At 47.0% G+C, this 18,746-nt stretch overlaps 1 protein-coding gene across 2 annotated transcripts in view; it reads right to left on the bottom strand.

Annotated features, from left to right (window-relative positions):
* Window positions 1-13,580, bottom strand: part of SESN2 (sestrin 2) — a 35,607-nt gene extending 22,027 nt beyond the window's left edge. Inside the window, exon 1 of one of the 2 annotated variants that reach the window (XM_044435358.1) lies at window positions 13,363-13,580. In XM_044435358.1, coding sequence (XP_044291293.1) covers window positions 13,363-13,452 — 90 coding nt within the window. In that variant the 5' untranslated portion in view covers window positions 13,453-13,580. The remainder of the gene's footprint in view (window positions 1-13,362) is intronic. The other variant, XM_044435357.1, reaches the window with a different exon arrangement.
* Window positions 13,581-18,746: the final 5,166 nt, after the last annotated feature.

Here is an 18,746-nt window from a genome sequence, read left to right as displayed (position 1 = left end):
GAGAGAGGGAGGGAGACAGAGAGAGGAAGGTTTGATAAAACAAGTAAGATAGAAGGTCCATTGCAAAGCCTGGGGTAGTTATTTCCTGTTGCCAAACAGCTAGTTAAACTTTATAGCGAGTTAAACTGTATTCTTTTGTCACCAGATATTAGCGGTAGCCAATCAGAGCAAAGAGCACAGTGAGATTTCGAGTCCATGTTATTTTGCAATGGCTGGAATTCCCAAGGAGGCAGCTAAAAGGTTTGCTATAAACTGCCACATTTACAGCCAATGATATACCTTCTTGCCCATTATCTATTACCCCTCCTCATTTGGACTTCTAGAAATTCCCTCCACATTAAAATCGCCATCTAACGAGGAAGAGAATGCTTGGCTCTGCATGCATGTGAGACAATGTTTGACCATCTCTCTGCACAGATGCCTCTAGTGGGTGGGGCTTAGGGGTCAAGCCCCTCCCCCCAAGAAACCCAAGGCACCTCCAGGGTCAGGCTGCGCCCGCAACTGGAGTATTGTGCTCAGTTTTGGGCCCCTCATTACAGAAAGGATGTAGCCAGGTTGGAGTGAGTGCAGCGTAGGGCCACAAGGTTGGTGGCCGGTTTGCAGGGGATGCCGTATGAGGCGAGACTGAGGGAACTGGGTCTCTTCAGCCTGGAGAAGAGGAGACTCAGAGGGGATCTGTTGGCCACATACAGGTATGTGAGGGAATGTCACACAGAGGTGGGGAGAGACCTGTTCTCCCCTGCAGAGGAAGGCAGGACACGCTCCAACGGAGCAAAGCTCAGGGAGCCAAGGTTCCATTTGGATGCCAGGAAGCACTTCTTGACAGTCGGGACCCTGAGGGTGTGGAATGGGCTTCCACGGGAGGTGGTTGAGGCCCCATCGGTGAGGGTGTTCAAAGATAGGCTGGACATGCACATGGTGGGCATGTTGTGAGCGGAGCCGGCTGGTGCCGGAGGTCAGACTAGATGGCCCCGGAGGCCCCTTCTGACTCGCTCTGTTTCTATGTTTCTAACTTCCTTGGACTGAAGGTTCCAGCTGCCTGCTCAAGTGTGCTGCAGTGGAGCTGAACAGTGGAAGATAGCAACTGAGTTCCAACAACATGATAACCACACTCAGCCCCTGAGTATTGGTTGTCTCTGGAGCATGGGCTGTTGTGGAACTGTGGCTTGTCATGTTTCTGAACCCAACCAAAAACACAAATCATAGCAAACAACTCACAGTTTACAACCACTGACAAACCATGGCTTCTCTTCATGGGTCGTTTAACATTAGCAACCATGGCTTGTGAGCTCAGCAAGGTTCAGACAATACAATAAGCCACATTTCAGTGAAAGTCCATGTTTTAACCCAGATACAACCTTGTGGGCTATCATAGGATATGAACCCTGTCAGTGTTAAGATATGGGATGCAAATTCAGCAGATGCCTCAGAATCTAAAGGGCACATGTGTCCTTAAAATTGTATCCTTTTGTTCTCCGCTATTCTAGATGGAATAACCGTCATCCGTCCACACTGGTTACATATGTGTAATTCACCTTTCTAACGTCAATCCCCACAATTTACTCTTTCACATTCTCCAACTACCCTGCTTCCAAAGCTTTTCAAAGGTGTACAGGGATAAATAAGCTGTTTAAATTATCTGGTCTATAAGTACACTGAGGCCTGCAATGAACTAAGAGATCATGATTGTACTATTAGGGTACGATCCTTCACATATTAAACAAGGGGAGACATACTAGAGATGTACAGAATTATTTGTGGCGTGCAGAAAGTGGATTGGGTGGTCATTTATCTCTTTTTGTTGTCTTAGAATTTGGGGACATCCCAATGAAGATAACTGGAGAATTCAGGACACAGAAAACGAATACAAGATTATAGTACATTCCCACTGTTTAATCAGATGCGATTATTCCATATTAATGCTGCAATCAATCAATCTAAAACACTACTGTCACCACAATCAATGGCTTAGGGTGGCCCAGGACTTCAAGGGCCAAGATTGCAAAACAAAAGTTTAGACTGTGGCAAACTGCAAACTTGAACATTAGTCTATAAGGAAGGAATAAACAAGGTTTAGCATACTGTGAATCTATTGTTTCTCTCCCACCTCCTTCGCAGAAACCATTCTAGCAGTCTCCAAGAGTACAACCCTAAGGGTGCAGTTTTGCAAGTGTCAGGAAATACACAAACACATTGCTTAAGCAGAAACCGTCAGTGTTAGACAACTGTCTGGCCTCACTGCATACTGCCCTTCCACAACCTAGCACCCTCCAGATACTTGGACTATAGTTCCCATCATTTTTCACAATTGCTCGTGCCAGTTGGTCTTAACTGGAGTTGCAGTCCAAATCATCCTACAAGCACCATGCTGGAGAAGGCAGTCCATGTATTTTCAAAGGACAAGATACTCAATTTCTCATTCTAATTAAAACTCTCCACTTCTCAGTTTTAAAGGTGGCCATATGTTCTTCTTTCAGTTGTGATTTCAGGTGTGACATCCTTGTCTTCTCTGCACAGAACTTTTTTACATCCAGGGAAAAACATGGCAGTTACCAACCCTGGATGAGTCAGTTGCTAGCAACCCTTGGCCATTGCGAAACAGGGAAATAAGTCTAGGGCTTGCAAGACAGCAAATTAATTAGTGTTTGGAAAACACAGAACTGGGTTATAAAGTTTACAATGTAAAAGTAAACATCATCACAGCATTGGACAACACAGGTCCCTGCAGACCTGATTGATCTGCAAAGTGATTTGAAACTTTCACTCTGCCAGTGAAAAGAAACGCAAATGCCACAAGTCTACATATTTGTTCTCATCCACAAGTGTGCATGTGCGCGTATGCGCTGCCTAGAAATGCTGTCGAAGCAACCTTGGTCTAAGAGAGACAAAGGGTGGGTCAGAAATTAATTAATGTTGGACAGTGCAACGATCACAGACAAGATTCTCTCCCTCTTGAAGACCACAAATGAAGCCGCCTACGAGGCTATGCATCCGTTTAGTTATTTAACTTTGCCTTTGCTCTGCAAGGAACCCAAGGAGGCTTCTGTGGTCAACCACCTTGCCCTTCTAACCTCACACAACCTGTGAGGTAGGTTAGGCAGAGAATCAAAGTCCCCCAGTGTTGAGTGGGGACTAGAACCCAGATCCCCCAAGTCTTAGACCAACACCCTAACCACTACATCCTGTGCTGCATACCTTCTGTCCAGATAAGCATATGGAAACATGGTGCCATAGACGCTCTTCTCAATGTAAACATGATTGAACGTAAGTGCAATTTTAGAAGCTCGGAGCCTTCCAGAGGCACTGGCCTATGATTCCCATCACCTGAACCCTGACCCTAGCCAGCAAAGACTGTAGGGGGCAATGATGGAAGTTGTACACCTTGAAGAATTATAGCTAAAATTATAACTAAATTATAATTATATAATAAGAATTATAACTAAATTATAACTAAAAACTAAAATTATAACTTCGGCGCCAGGCAAAGACCTTTTTATTTAAGCAGTTTTTTAAATGTTAATATTATTGAATTTTATTTGGCCAGGGCGGCTTGTTTTATATTGTATGTTTTATATTATATATTTGTATTTTAATGTATATATTTTAAAATGTTAGTTTAATTTATTATTGCAAGCCGCCCCGAGGCTTCGGCGAATGGGGCGGCATAAAAATGTTTTAATAAATAATAAATAAATAAAAGGAGGCATCTGCAAATCTACCCACCAGTGGTGAGTTCCACAAGTGCTGAAGGTCTCATTTCTACTTACACTTTTGATTGGGAGCAGGTGAGAAACAGTAAGCAAGACTTGAGCCATTTCCTGCCTTCTCCACACCCTGTATGGCTGAGATGTGACCTTCTGTGCCAGAGAACATGGAAAGGAGATTGGTGGCAACCACAATAATCATTGGCTAGTAAGCCAAGCCAACATTCACAGGCTCCTGACTCCATGAAAACCATCAGCATGTTGCTGACCAGACAATGAGCTGCAGAAATCAACCTTCTCTCAACGAGGCAAATTTTCAGAAACCAGAAATCCAGGGTGGTCAGCTAGTAAGCTCCAACCTCTGGAGAACCACAACTTCCATTCCCACTGGCTAGGCAGGCCAGCTGCCCACATCTGCAATGCAGAACAAGCTGTTATGCTCACTACCAGCAGCTCAGACAGACCTTCCTTGACTTCAGGACTCCTCTATGTTTGTCTCTCCGTCTGTCACTGGCAACACACCAGGCTTGATCCAATCATTTCCCAGCTTCACCAGCTGCTGAGCACCCTATTGTAACACATTCTATCTTTTAATAGGACAGCGGCCGCCCACAGATGCCTCATGTCACAGACCGGCCCTCTGTGAGGCAACCTGTTTGTACCAAGAGGGAAAAAACTGTTGAAACATGCATGCACAGGCAATGAGTAGAATGCAAGAGAATCAGTAGGACCAGATAGTTATCCCAAAAAGAGAAAGCTCCGCTTGTGAAGGCCCAGGGCAGGGGGAGGTGAAGATTTGCCTGGACTGTCTTCCACTGGTACAACCCCAAAGCCTAACAAGCCCACCTTTTCCACGAAGAAGCAAACCCTACTCAGTCAGCTTGGAACCTGGCCTGTAGGTTCCAAGGCCATTGACACAGGCTTGATAAATATCTAATATTAATAAAGGGTGGAAGGAGAGAGGCTAACCTGAATAGCATCTCTCAGGGTGCAATCCTATGCTTGTTTAGTCAGAGAATGGTCTGCAACTTCCAACTCACTCCAGCCAGCATTTGAAAAAAGTACAATGCTTACAATTTTCTTGAGGATGCATATATTAATTTAAAAATCAAACCAAATGTAAAGCACTTTGTACAGCAAAGATGTGTGTTCTTAATTCTGCTAATTTTTTTCTTCCTTGCCCATTGTTCTGACCATCTTATCCTTCACGTTTCCTTCTTCTAAGTTCACAACTCAACTTTTTAAATCCCCTTTCCATATCACCCAACAGACAAGGCTCTGTGAGCAGGTCACAAAAAATGAACCCTCTCCCCCTTAGAACAACAGAATAAAAATATCATCTAACATCTGGATGCACAAGTAGTTTAAAACCACTAAAAACAATTAGTGATAACATGCCAGGACCCAATAAAATAACCACCTTTTAAACTGTCTTCAAGGGCAACCCCAGGCAGAGTGCATTGAGGTAATCTAACTTATACTCCAGTAAAGCAGAGGCTGCTGAAACCAGGTTCTCCCTGCCCAGTTAGGGGCACAGCTGGGCCACCAGTCTGGAATTTGCTCCAGATGCAAGTTATTCAAGTATTACTCCCCAGGAACACACTAAACCAAATCATGCCATTGGTCCACCTAGGCAGGTACTGCTTAAACCAGGGTTAAGCAGAAAGTAGATTTCCAAGTATTTTGGATCTCTGCTCCTAGCGTTCCTGAACATTGGCCATGCTGCTAGGGCTTCTGGAAGCTCACGTCTAAGGCACTGGGAGTGCCAGGCTAGAGAAACCTGATCCACATGGAGTGGAAGTGACTCCCCAGAGTTTCAGGAAGAAGTTTCTCCCAGCCCTACCTGGAGGGGCTGGGACAGAACCTTTCACTTCGCCAGAGAAGGATGGCTCCTTCAGTATAGCTTTACTTTGCCTTTCTATTATCTTCCCATTTGCAGAACACACAAGTGTGTGCGCACTTTGGGACAAGGTGAAGAAAAGGATCCATCCATTATATAAAGCTGATATTTTCCTATGAGCTTTAATACAATCCTAGCTTAAATTCACATTACAGATGGCTCCTCAGTCTATTCTTTCTCGTGGGCAGTGGAGGGAAATCCATCTTTTTCTTATATCTGAGGCCAGGAAAAATCTCCAAGTATCTGGCTTTGTGGGCTTCTAAGAATTTGGTGCTGACACCCGGGAGACCAAAGAATTCAGGTGTGGGGTGGTATACAGAGTGCTGAACTAGGGCCTGGGGAAATTCAGGTTCTAGTCCCTACTTGTTCTTGAAGTTCATTTTGGGGCACTCACTGACTCTCCAGGGTTGCTGCAAGCTTTAAATGGAGGGGAAACCATTGTGTAAGCTGCCTTAGGTTCCTTGGGAGGGGGCGGGGAGGTAAAGTATAAATTCAAAATAAGCTGGAAAACTGGCAAATGAATCTCTTCCTCCTTCATTTAAGATATTAAAATATCTAGCTGTAAACTTTTTAAGAAGCACATAAATGTTGACCTGGTACAGTCAAGGACAACTCTAATATGGAAACTGCTCAGCAAAGTGCCTAAGGAAGCTAGTTAGGTGTATGAAAATACATCTCAGTAATAATTAAGGCTTATTAAAACTAATTAACCTCCACTGCATCCTCCTCTGGCTACACTATCTATGCTGAGGCAGAGGGCGGCTGATTCATTTATGTCTAATGCCACAGGGCATGCCACAGCCTGGACGCCCGGCTCCTGAGCTTGCGGATTTGAGCATGGGAAGCCGCTCGCTCGGTCTGCCCCAGCCCCGCCCCGAAAGAGCCAGCACTGGGCACCCTGGCGAGCAAACCGGAGCCAGCGCATTGTAGGTAGAGTGACACTGCAGCTGACCAGCTCACGCTTAGTCAGGACTTGGCAGGAGCATACCTGATAAGCAAGTCAGGAGAGGTTAGGGAAATTACAAGCCACTCCGCTGCAAAAACAAGGTTATTACACTGTCAGAAATGCGCAGGGGCCAAAGGCTTCTTTCTCCCTGTCAACCTGCTGGAGCGAGCAGCTTGAGCCAGCTCTTCCCATCCACCAAGGAAGCTGCATTGCACTTATCCCAATGTTCAGATTCTACCTTTCCAATAAAATCGAAGAAAAACATACAAGGAGGCAGTGTTAAAACAAGGCATGCAAGCCTAAATACCCCACAGCAGCCTTTCCCAGCCTACTGTCTCCCAGATGCCTGGAATGCCACAACTCCCTCATCCTCAGCCAGCAGGGACAATGGGCCTGCTGGCTCAGAATGATGGGGCTTGTAGTCCAAGGAATCTGGGAGGTGCCAGATTGAAGGTAGCTGCCTTACAACGCAACATTAGATGTGAAGCCATCCCTCAAGGTCTCTGACAGACGCCCTACTGGTACCAAGGTGCATCAGGAGAGAAGGCAGACACCTAGCTCAGCATCCTGGTTTCCCACAGGAGCCAACCAGGGGCCTCCAGAGTTGCCCACAAGCAAATCACAACAGCAACATTCCTGCCCCTCAGCAACTGGCGTTCAGTAGCAGAGTGCCCCTGAACCCAGAGCAGGGGTGGGACGCCCCAGATGTCTTGGGGTACAGCCCTGCTGGTTGGGGCTAATGGGAAGTCGTTCGGCACATCTCAGAGAAGGCTGACCAAGAGGTCACAGTCGCTGTGCCCAGCAGCAGCTGAGAAGACTGCCTCACTCACAATGAATCTGTTTGAAAGCCATCTAGCTCATGGCCAGGGAAGCAGCTCTGTATCCCTGGAAGGAGGTTCCACAGAGCCAGCCTCACCTCTGAGAAGGGTCAGTGTTTCTATGTCTGTGTTTCAGGCTGCGTGGGAATACCGAGCAGTCTCATCTTAATGTATAGGACAAGGCCCCCATGGAAGAAGCAGCCAGGACCCAGAGAGCTATAAAGGTCAAGGACCAGCACTTGGTGAACCAGGCCCATCTGGGAGCCAGTGAAGCTGCTGAGAACCTTGGCGTGATGTGGGATTAACCCTCATCCATGCAGGCAACTGCAGCCCTGCAGCAGTCTTTATAGGCTGCCTTCAGCATTTGTAAGCCGCCTAGAGAATGCCTGGGTTACGGCTTGGCACAGAAGTGGAAATAAACACTAAACATTTGTGAGCTGTTTCTTTTTGCAGACTTGGTTGGTAGGCGGCAACAACATGGTAAGCGGTAACATTCTTTAGAAGCAACAATTCTGGAAAGGGCAAAAATAATCAGCTGAGTTTTAAAAGCTTCTAGTGGGTCGGACTTTGGGTCCACAACACTGTCCACACCTGTTGAACTTCTGGGGACCTACCGATGAGTAAATGCATATGGCCTCAGAGGCAGAAACAAGCTTCAGCTCACAATTGCCTTTCCCCATATAAAACTGCAAGGACCTACCAGTTTTGGCTTCTTTGTCAGAGTTTTTTAAATAAATATTTGAGCCTAGGGCAGCATCGTTTTCCTGCCACTGAAAATGTCTTCTGCAAACCAGTTTGGGGATCAAAGCAGACAACTGCAAGCAAGATGGGCTAGACTACAAGTTCCAACATCCCCAGCCATCCCTCGCTACGCTCACAGAAGCTTCTTCCTTTCTCCAACAGTTTCATTTCTGCAGTTGCTCCCTTTCCTACGCCCTGAAGGCAGCCAGTGCCCCTTTGCAAGATTAAATAACTAATGTTAAGATCCTTTAAGATTAAGAAATGCCTCGTGTGTGGAATGCCATCACTCTGCTCTGCAGAGAATTCTTAAATGTGTGATCGAAAGAGATATCTCTGTTCTATTGAGAGAGTTTAAATGAACTGGAGATGGGCCACTGATTCTGCCTACTGCAGGGTGAGCAACATCAGGCGAACGGTCAAATCCAGTCCTCTGGGGCATCCACAGGAGCATCACCTTTCCCCTTCCTCACTAGTGGTTTGGGGGCTTCCTGGCTTGTGTGCTGTCTCCCTCACCCCATTTTAAAAGACTGAAATGTCTTTCCGAAGGCTTGGTGATTGGCAGAAGTTTTTGTATTTCGGCCCTTTCATCCCATCCCATCTTAATTCACTCTCTGTTTCTCCCCACTTTCCAAAGGTAGATATATGTTTGGCCTGACCATCTCCTCCAAGACCATCTGTATACGTTTATCTGCTGTAAGCAGCACGGAACTATTTTGATTTTTTTGCTTTTTTCCAATTTTATTTTCTACCACGTTCTTCTTCCATTTAAGACAGTGGCAGGTAGAAATGTGTGGAGGTGGTCACATTGGTCCTGTCTCTGTTTCAGGGACTCTCAGGTGTCTGTCCTCTTGTGAATAGAATCAAACTTGTTTAGATAAGAATTTTGCTCTATTTGCAGTAATGCACATCTGTGCAAATCCCCACCTACCCAAACTGAAAAAAAAATCAATCTGCAAGTCTGCAGAATCTGTACAACTCAGAAAAGTACTAGTCCATGAAGGAATCTGCAGGCTGGATTCATAAACAACAGAACTCATGTGAATGCAGTGTGGCTTTCCAATATTCCTAGCAAATATGGTGGTGTTCCAGATGTGGCTGGACTCCAGAAACTGTCAGCATGGCTGAACCAGCACGACCGTTCATCAGGTGTGAAGTTCAGCAACATCCAGGTAGATGCAGATTCCTCACCTGTTTTAAGAAATGCATAAACAGTTTGCTTTTTTGTTCGATCAAGTGCTTTCAGGCACTGATTTCATTCCACACCAACTTTGTTTCTCACCTAAGAGGCCTTTACTGGCTGCCCTGCACTAGCGACAACAAGAGTAAGCAGAAGCTTCCAACAAATCGACAAAAGTTTTTTGAAGCCCTATTGATTAACAGCAGCAGCAACAAAAGGAGCCCCAACTTGCACTGAATGATAGTGCGCAAAAGAAGAAAACTGGGCGAAAGGAGCGACTCAGCATTGAGTTTTGGACTGAAGACTGTGAGCTCCATCCACTTCAGGGGCATTAAAGTAATTCTTGTGCTCAGTTCTTGGATTCGAAGCATTCTGGTCTTTTGTGCCAGGTTCTGGCTGGGGACTCTTGGAAGTTCTAACAACAACAAAGCAGATTTGTAACGTTTGAAGTGTTCCTACCCTAATATTACAAGATCTCTGAAAAGCTTCTTGGAACTACTATAAAGAGGCACACCAGCATCACTGAAGTCACATCAGAAGTGGCTAAGATTCTGCTTTTAACCTTCTGCACTCAGCCCATGGTGCTCCATTACTAGTCCCTAAGTTTTCTTCTCAGCTCATCTTAATTTTCCTCCATCTTTAACCATGGGGGTGGAGGTGGGGAAGAGTTAAATAGCATGGCTTAAGCAATGCTTAATCAAGGTGAAATGCAAAACTGCAAAAACAAGCAGTCTGATGTTGAAATGGCGATTACTAGACTTAAAAGGTTATCTGAAAACAGCTTTATGCAAGGAGAAAAGTCCACTAAGCTATTTGCAAATTGGAAAAATTAAGGCCTCTCCTGAAGACCAGGAAAGCAATGCAGCCATACTCAATTTGAGCAGAATGAGTGCTGTAACTGACAAAACAAACTCCCTATGGTGGGAACAGCCTCCCATGACAATTGTATGGTGACACCTTTCTTACGCCCCTGAATTCCCACTATAGCAGCCACCTCCTCCAGGAAGCCCTTGGCAAAACCCCCTCATTCCATGTGTTAACTTGGCCGAAAACCCAGACTAAGCACATGCAACCAAAGCACGTGGTGTTTCCCTGTTTTGCTCTCCCACTACCCTCTCTCCTGCCTCTGTTGTTTCTCCTGCTGCAAGTTTTAGATGGTAAGTTCTTCAGGACAGAAACCCATCCTCTTCTACACTGTACAGTGTAGCCCATAATACAAACCACCCCTTTTTTCGTTCATTGTTCAAGATATGTCATACCATCCAGACAAGTTAGACATGAATATTGCGATGCTGTATTGAAAGAGATGCTCAGGGCCTCAATATGCAGCCAATCGGGGCCCAAGAACCCTCTGGGAGCACTTAATGCTACATTACCTTGCTGCCATCTCTCTTATGTACTAAGATCAGGAGAAAAGGCACCATTCCAAGAGGGGATGAAAGTCAAGGAATTCTCAGTGGTGGCACCAGCAGCATGAAACCTTTTCCCAGAAACATTTGTCACACAAGTTCAGTTTTTTATCTTTTTAAAAAACAAAATAATGATAAACACTTCAAAAATTTATTTCAACAAACAGTTGAGAGCCTGGACTGAACTTTTTTTTTCTAAACTAAGCAACTGATCAACTGCTGAAAAAAACGGTTGGTGAGCATTGTGTTGCACCACCAGGGTAGTGATAAATTACAAATTCAAGAAGGGATTGGGACAGCTCATGGCATATTTGTAGCAGTTTTAAAGGGGAAAATATGTAATAATCCCATTCTTTCCTATTCCAGTAAAAATAGCTAAAATTGCATGGAATGAAGAGCAGGAATGAAGACATCATCTGCAGAAGCAGCTGCATAACTGATGGAGGGTCCCCACTCTGGCAAGTAAAAGACGCAATTATAAAATGTTCAGGTTTTACTAGGGTCATATTAAGTTTCTTATTATATCTTGCCTTTAGCCCTCTTGCAAGGAACCCAAGGTGGGTGGCTTACACTATCCTCTCCTACATTTTATTTATTTATTTTTCTATTTATCTTCCTGCCTTTTTCCTACAAAGGGCTCAAGGCAGCTTACATCATTCTCCTCCTCCATCTTATCCCCACAACAACAACCCTGTGAGGTAGGTTGGGCTGAGAGCCTGTGACTGGCCCAAAGTCACCCAGTTGGCTCCATGGCTGAGTGGGGACTCGAACCCGGACCGTCTGAGTCCCAGTCCCATGCTCTTAACCACTACACCACACTGGCTCTCACTGGCTTTTGTCCTCACAACAACCCTGTGAGGTAGGTAAACCAAGGGTCAATGAATGGTCCAAATGGGCTGGATTAATTCCCTTTGAATGTTCCACTTTGGCAAAAGACGTATTCTCTCCACTGGCCCATAAGCGTACATTAAAGCTGGGATGGGGGGGTGTCTTTTGCACTCTTCTGTTTAGATCTTTTACAATGCATTGAAATAATCAAGGTATATTTTCCCAAATGGATCTTTCACAGGTCAGTTTGAGGATCATAAAATTCAACACAAAGTCCCTCTCGGCAAAAGAAATGTGGCCAAACTTTGTCTCACTATTATCATTAATATGATTAATTTTATTTCTATAATCACCAACAGTTGCACCTCCCTTGGAAGAGCATTCCAAAGGCAAAGGCCTCCATTGATGACCTGAATGGTCTGATAGGGATATATGGAGACAGGCATTCTTTTAGGTATCCCAGCTTAGTTTTTTTCCATCTCTATTCCACTCTGTCTTCTATTTTCTCACTGATCTTAACTCCAGGTGTACCTGGAGTAGTCCAAGCTCAGGAAAGGACACTCAGGAACAATTGTGCCAACCGTCCAGATAAGGACCAGGATCCAACAGGGTCGCCAGCCGTATCAGTGGAAAAACCCCAAGGCCGCTGGGGCAAACCATCTTGGGTGGTCTGCTCTTGTCCAGAAGAGAGGGGGAAAGTCGCAGAAAGTCTTGTCCAGAAGAGGGGGGGGGGACAAGGTGCCCCACCTTCAGAGAACGATGCCCACGCCTGGATGAAAGCGCTGCGCCCTGCTACGTGTATGGGGCGGTCCATGCAGCCGTGCATAGCTGCGGTCCCATGCTTGTGATGGAGTCCATGAAATCCTAAGCCACCCGAACAGGGCGTCCTTTTGCAGGGATGTTAATTTCCCCAGGACCTGGGGCCTTCGGGCCTCTAGGACTCAAACTCTGATAAGTGCCAGCACTGACCTTAAAAGTCCCCCCTGCCGACCTCCAAGGAGGAGCCCACTTAGCCTCCTTCCCAAGCCGGCGCCCTGCAGGCGATACGGGACTACAACCCGGAGGGCGCCGGCTTGGAGGAACGGACAATTCTGCGCCGGGCAAGCCTGCACATGTACGGCCGAGCCCCGGAACGCGAGGCAAAACGGGAACTGGCGCGGTGGCCCGTCTGGTCCTTTCCAGACGACGAGCACGTAAAGCGGTGCAAATCCAGCCCGTCCGCCCGCCTGCCGCACGTCGCGCGGGTCTTTAACGAGAGGGCAGCGGGGAGAGTGCGCGCACGGTCGGGACAATTCGCCTCGCGGGCGGCAGAAGGCGCGGGCTTTGCCGGGGCGACCGAGAGGGCTCTCTGGCCGCAAAGCCGGCCGCTAACCGCTGCGCTACCGTCGGAGGAGAGACGGCGCTCCGCTCTCGCCCGGGGGCAACACTCCTGCCCCGTTGCGTCATGTTCTCCCGCTGCAGGAGCGCCCGGACGTAGTCGCCGAGCTGCTGCCAACGTTTCGCCCCCCCTCCGCCCCCTCCCCGGTTTTTGTTTTCAGACCAACTGCGCGCTGGCTCCGGCTGATGCAACGAGATTCCTCACCCGTGTCCTCCTCAGATCATCATAACAACCACCCTTTGCGCAACTCTGCTGCAACCCCACCGCTGCCCCCCTCCTCTTCATCTCCCCTAAAATGGCAAAGGACAGAAAAAGAACACCAAGCGGCACCGACCGGCTCGGAGTGACACGCGCTGAAGCCCACGGAGCGGTCCCTCCGCGCCGCGCACGCACACGCGTACCTGCACGCTCACACGACCCCGCAAAATCGCCTCGTGCAGAACGGCCCCGGTTCGCGTTACCTCTTTCCTCCTCAGTGTTCCGCAGCTCCCGCAGGGCGAGTAGCCTTGCACTCCGGAAGGGTCGCAGCTCTCGGGGTCGGAGACGATCATGCTGCTGCCGCCGCGGGTTGCCCGGGGCTGGGGCGAAGCAGGCGAGCAGAACCCGCGCGTTCTCCTCCGTCCCCCCGCGAAGTTCGGGAGAGTTTGGGCTCCTGAGGAGGATCGCGGCGCGGAGGAGTCGAGCGACCGGGCCGGGGGAGCAGCTCCCGGGCACGCCGGGCGCCCCGAGGGTTCCGCGGCAGAACGCCCGACAGCGGCCGCACTCCGGGACGCCGGCGCGCATCGGGTTCTGGGACGCGCGAGCCGCCTCCTGCGCGCCGGAGCCGAGCTGTCCTGCAAGCGGCTGCTCCCCGGAGCATTACATGGAAGCAAACCAATCGGGCGGACCAGCCTCCGAACAGCTGCTGGTTTCATACTGATGGCACGGGGAGGGCGGTGTCGACGAATCCGGAGCAGGCGTGCGCCCCGCGCGTAGCCAATCACGTCGGAGCAGGCGGGGCCTCCCCGGCCTGAGTCATCGCCCTCCCACCCATCTGCACCAACGAGGAGACGACGGGCGGGCTTGGGATCATGGGAAATGTAGTGTCCGCAGAGGTTGTTTGTCTCCTCGTTCCCCGGGAAAGGGGTGGAAAATGGGGTGGCTTGTTGCCTCTGTCAAGGAGGCGGACCCCTGGCCTCTTTGGAAAGCGCCCAATTCGTGCAGCCGCGGTGGAGGGATCTCAGCGGGCCCGCTTCGACCGCGGCATGAGGTCAGCTCGGTCCCTCTTTTAAGGATCACTTCGAAGGGGCTGGAAAACAGCACCATTTACAGCGCAAACGTGCCCTCTCTACTCAGGAGGAAGTCCCATTGACTGTAATGGGACGGCTCCCACGTAAGTCTGTATAGGATTGCGATCTTAGTTTGTAAGTGTGGAGCCAATCCTGTACATATTTACTTGGCTGTAAGGCCCATTTACGTCAGTGGGAATTACCCCCAAGTATACATGCATAGGATTTCAACCTTGCGAAGTATTGCCAAACGGCTTTGTAAATAGACCTGTGCAGGTCAATCCTGTACTTGTTTACTTGGGAGTAAGTTCCACTGCCCTAAAGGACAGTTTCTGTCCTTTGTGATATTCACTGTGTTTAGAATTAGAACCTTATTCACTTCTACCTGTCGATCTATTTATCAATCTATCACCGAGCCCTTTGCATTAAGCCTGCTGAGAGATCGTACGAAACTGGTAAAGTACGCATTTACACAAATTTAAATTATTCCATTAAGACTGCAATCCCATGAACTCCATGAGATTAGTTCAGGGTAGACCTACCTACTCTCCTGTAACAGCCGTTCCTTTTTCAACAGTGCAGCCTTATACATGTCTGTTCAGAAGTGTGTCCCAGTATATTTTCAATAGATTTATTCCCAATCTTAGAGACATTTCCTTGAGAAGCAATGGAGTTTACTTCTAAGTAAACACACACAGCTTCATACGGCCAGTCTCCTCAAGTTATCTGAAGAGGGAAGGAAATGTAACCCCAAATATATTTGGAAGTAAATGTCACTGAAATAAAATGTCTTGCTTCTGAGAACACAGAAGCAAAACATTCTTGCCACTGACCCAAGCAATGGATACGCTGACATCTCTGCGTCATTTGTACCAGGTTCAAAATCTGGGAAACAAGGATTAAAATAGCATTTGAAGCAAAGCAAAATGTTTTAAATTGTTTTTTCCCCAATTCTGTAGGGATTTTAAAGACAGTCAAGGTGAAATTTATGATATGGAACCTCATTTAAAATAGAAGCACTGCTGGTTACCTAATGAACAGCACAGTCCTATTCATATTACTAGAAGGATCCCTTTTTCAGTTCAGTGGTGCCTACAGACTAGAAGTGCATAGAATTGCACTAATACCCTTAGTGACTCAAGGAGAGCATTCATTTCGCTTAGTTTCAAGCAGCCAGAAATTTTTATAATGTAGGTATTCTGAGTAGCTAAGATACAAAGAACTTTAATTCCACTAGCACAGTGCAAGCCATCACTGAATCACAAAAACAACCTTATGGGCACAATCCTATTTATGGTTACACAAAAGAAATCAAGGGGTTAATGTATTCACTCTAGAGAGAAAGGCTCTCAGACAGAGACGATGCAAACCAAAAGATGTGGTTTTAAGAGTGTGGTCGAAGTGGACTGATGTACAACCTGGTGAAGGATTTGTGCCTAAACCGGATTATTTGACCTGTCATTGCTACCCGTGCCTTGGCCACATCCGGGCCTGACTACTGCACTCACACATTCTGTGTAGGGCTGCCCTTGTGAACTACCTCTGGTCTGGACGTTCATTATAGGAGACCACATTATTCCGTTGTTGTCCGATCTGCCTTGGATCCTGAGATCCCGGGCCTCTTATGGGCTGCCTTTGTTTTGCACAAATCCACTCACTTGCTGAGATCTTTAACAGAGGCTTTGCTTTGTGCCCCACATTCGAGACTGATAGCACCCAGATGGTGGAAACTCCTTGAGCCTGAAGACTCATGTGGCTCCCACCCTGCAGGCATTCCATGCACTGCAAAGATCATTGTATTCCAGTAGTCCCTGGGTTTTGAAGGCATGATTGCTGTCCTGGTAGTCTGATGTCTTAAGTCTTAACTTGCACTGGCTGAGCCTAGGAATCTTCATCATCATCATTTTCTATACTGCCCTATTTCTGAAGCTGTCTGGGTGCTTTGCAACAATAACTACAATACTATTCAATGTTTAAGTTCCATTGAGTTCATGCTACAGTGTCTGTATTACGCAGCACTTAAGTCCCTCCGAATTTGATGGGAGTGATCCCTAAGTCAGTGTATATGTAAGATTGTCACTGTATGCACTAAGGAAGCCTGGCCTGGCCTGGGACCACAATACTTGCCAGAGCACCTCTCCCAACAGCGGTCTGCTTCGACACCATGCTCAGCATCTGGCGCTTTTCTCCGAGGGCTGACTCCAAGGGAGGCTACAAGGGCGGCAAGAAGGGCTTTCTCTGTGGTGGCCCCACAACTGTGAAATGACCTTCCCACTGTGGCCTGCCTGTCATCTTTGTGGTGCTGGGTAAAGAAGGCCTTCATGAGGAAACCTTTAAATGCATGCTTGGTCACCCATGGGCTTAGGGATTTACCTCTCCCAGGTGTTTTTAATTAACAGGGTTGTTCTTCACTGTATATATTTTTAGCCATTTTTAATTTGTTAAAGTTTCTTTGGTAGATCTTATGTTTATTATGTTTAATGGTACTGTTTTTATGCATTGTTATACACTACTGAGAAATTTTGGGCAGTGGGGCAGTTAAATAAATTAATGGTGGTAGCTGCAGGCTCCACTGAACACAGTAAGACTTACTCCTGCATAACTAGGCAAAGGACTGATCTCCAACTATTCTGGCTCAGCTACAACTGCCGTTAGGGCTATGGACAGTGTCTGCTTTAAACATCAGGAGCTGATTGTCTTCCCATATTTCACTGGTATGACTAAGCCGGGAACAGAAATTTTCTGTGAGTAAGGAACAACATAGGTGTCTATTCTTCTGTTGATTTTCTGAGATGAGTTAAGCAAACACAGACTGAGCAAGTGGCGCTCCGGTTTCTGGAATGTGCAAAACAACTGCAGTGGATGAAAAACAACAAGGAAGCAGGGAAGATTAGCACTATTCAAATAATATTTCTTCCTTGAAGGCTCAAAACACTGATCCAAAATCCTATATTTGCCATCAAGGTAAACAAGGCTGAAAAGGCACTTCTAAGTCTACTCATAAACAATGTTGCTTCACTAATAAAACTATTTCTGAGTCATCTTTTGGCCAAACAGTGGCCCTCAAGGCAACAAACATTTGAAGGAGGACATGGACAAGTTGGAGCATATCCAGAGAAGAACAATCAGGACGGTGAGAGAGTCGGGTAAGCCAGCCCAGTGAGCAATGGTTGAAATAGCTGGGTAAGTTTAGCCCAGAGAAGGGGTGATTTAGAGGAGAGAGGAGAACTATCTTCAGATATCTGCAAGGCTGGCCTGCAGAAGATGAAAGATTGTTCCTTGTTGTGCTCAAAAGCAGAATTGGAACCAACTCCAAGAAAGTGCAAGGAAGCAATTTTGGCTAGCCGTTAGGACAAGCATTCTAACAGAGGCGAGGGCAACAGATTGCCCCAGGAGGCAGTGGCGGGGGTATTTAAGCACAGGAGGGATGGCCCATCTGTCAGGGATGCTGTAGCTGCGCTCTGCACTGGAGCTGGACCAGATGCTTTCTTCAGAGGCTTGCAACTCTGATTCTATGAAAAATTTTAAAACAATAACATATAAACAAAGGACAGACATCTTTCGAAACAGAAAGATGAGTTGGTAACTTTTAAAAGCATTCAAAGACTGAGTTTTATTGGCATGCCTCAAAATGAATAATGTTGGAGCCGGTCTAATCCTCCTAGGAAAGGAGTTCCCCAGTTGGCAAGTTACCACAGAAAAGATCTTGTTCTGTGTTCTGATCTGAGTGACCTGGTGTGAGGCTCTAAATCAGATAATGAGGAAACATCAAATGGACTGCAAAGTCAGATCTTTCAGGCTGCTTCTCCCCAAGCAGTCGGCAGCTTTATAGGTAAGGACCAACAGCTTCAAATGCATCCAGAAACAAATTGGAAGCAGATGTGGCTGAGCAGGATCAGTGTAATATGGTCAACAACATGCGCACAGCAATCCGGCTGCTGCATTTTGCACAAACTATAGTTCCTGGACTCTCTTTAAGGGCACCCCAAGCAAAGCAAATTGCAGTAGTCTAAACCGGATAGTTCCTGCCACCCCAGCAAGGACTGCAAACAAGGAAATCATTCTGTTATCTCCGCTCTTCTTTGTGGTGTACAGTCACATATTTTCCTCTGGAGTTTTTCAGGAATAGCCCATACTTCACTTTCCCCAGGATTGTCTGCTATTCTTGTGTGTGAGTATGGCTAGGTCAGGCAGCAAAGATGCACAAGTTGACTTGAACGTAAGCCCCACCGTATAAAGCAAACCGGATTTACTTCCCTATAAACATGGGGGAGCTGGCCCACACCTCTCCTGAAGTGCCACGGTCTGGTTTGGGTTTTTTTAAACCAGGTGTTATTTTCTTTTAAATCCAGTTTAAAACAAACACGTCCTCATGGTGCGGTTTCAGCTTTGAATTCATTTCAGCCTGAGAGGGGGCTTAGCATCTGGGCAAGAGCATCAGATAGTCATATTTGCTTTGCAATGTGAAGAGTTCCATGCAGCAAAGTCCAGCAAACAGCAGTGGGGGGGACACACCATCCCCCCCCCCGTGCTTTGCCCAGCAACAGCCTCCTTCAGCCTGAATCAGGGAAATCTGC

Source organism: Varanus komodoensis, unplaced genomic scaffold, assembly GCF_004798865.1.
Source record: "Varanus komodoensis strain SLA01 unplaced genomic scaffold, ASM479886v1 scaffold29_1, whole genome shotgun sequence".
Lineage (NCBI taxonomy): Eukaryota > Metazoa > Chordata > Lepidosauria > Squamata > Varanidae > Varanus > Varanus komodoensis.
This window is presented reverse-complemented; position numbering and strand designations above follow the sequence as displayed.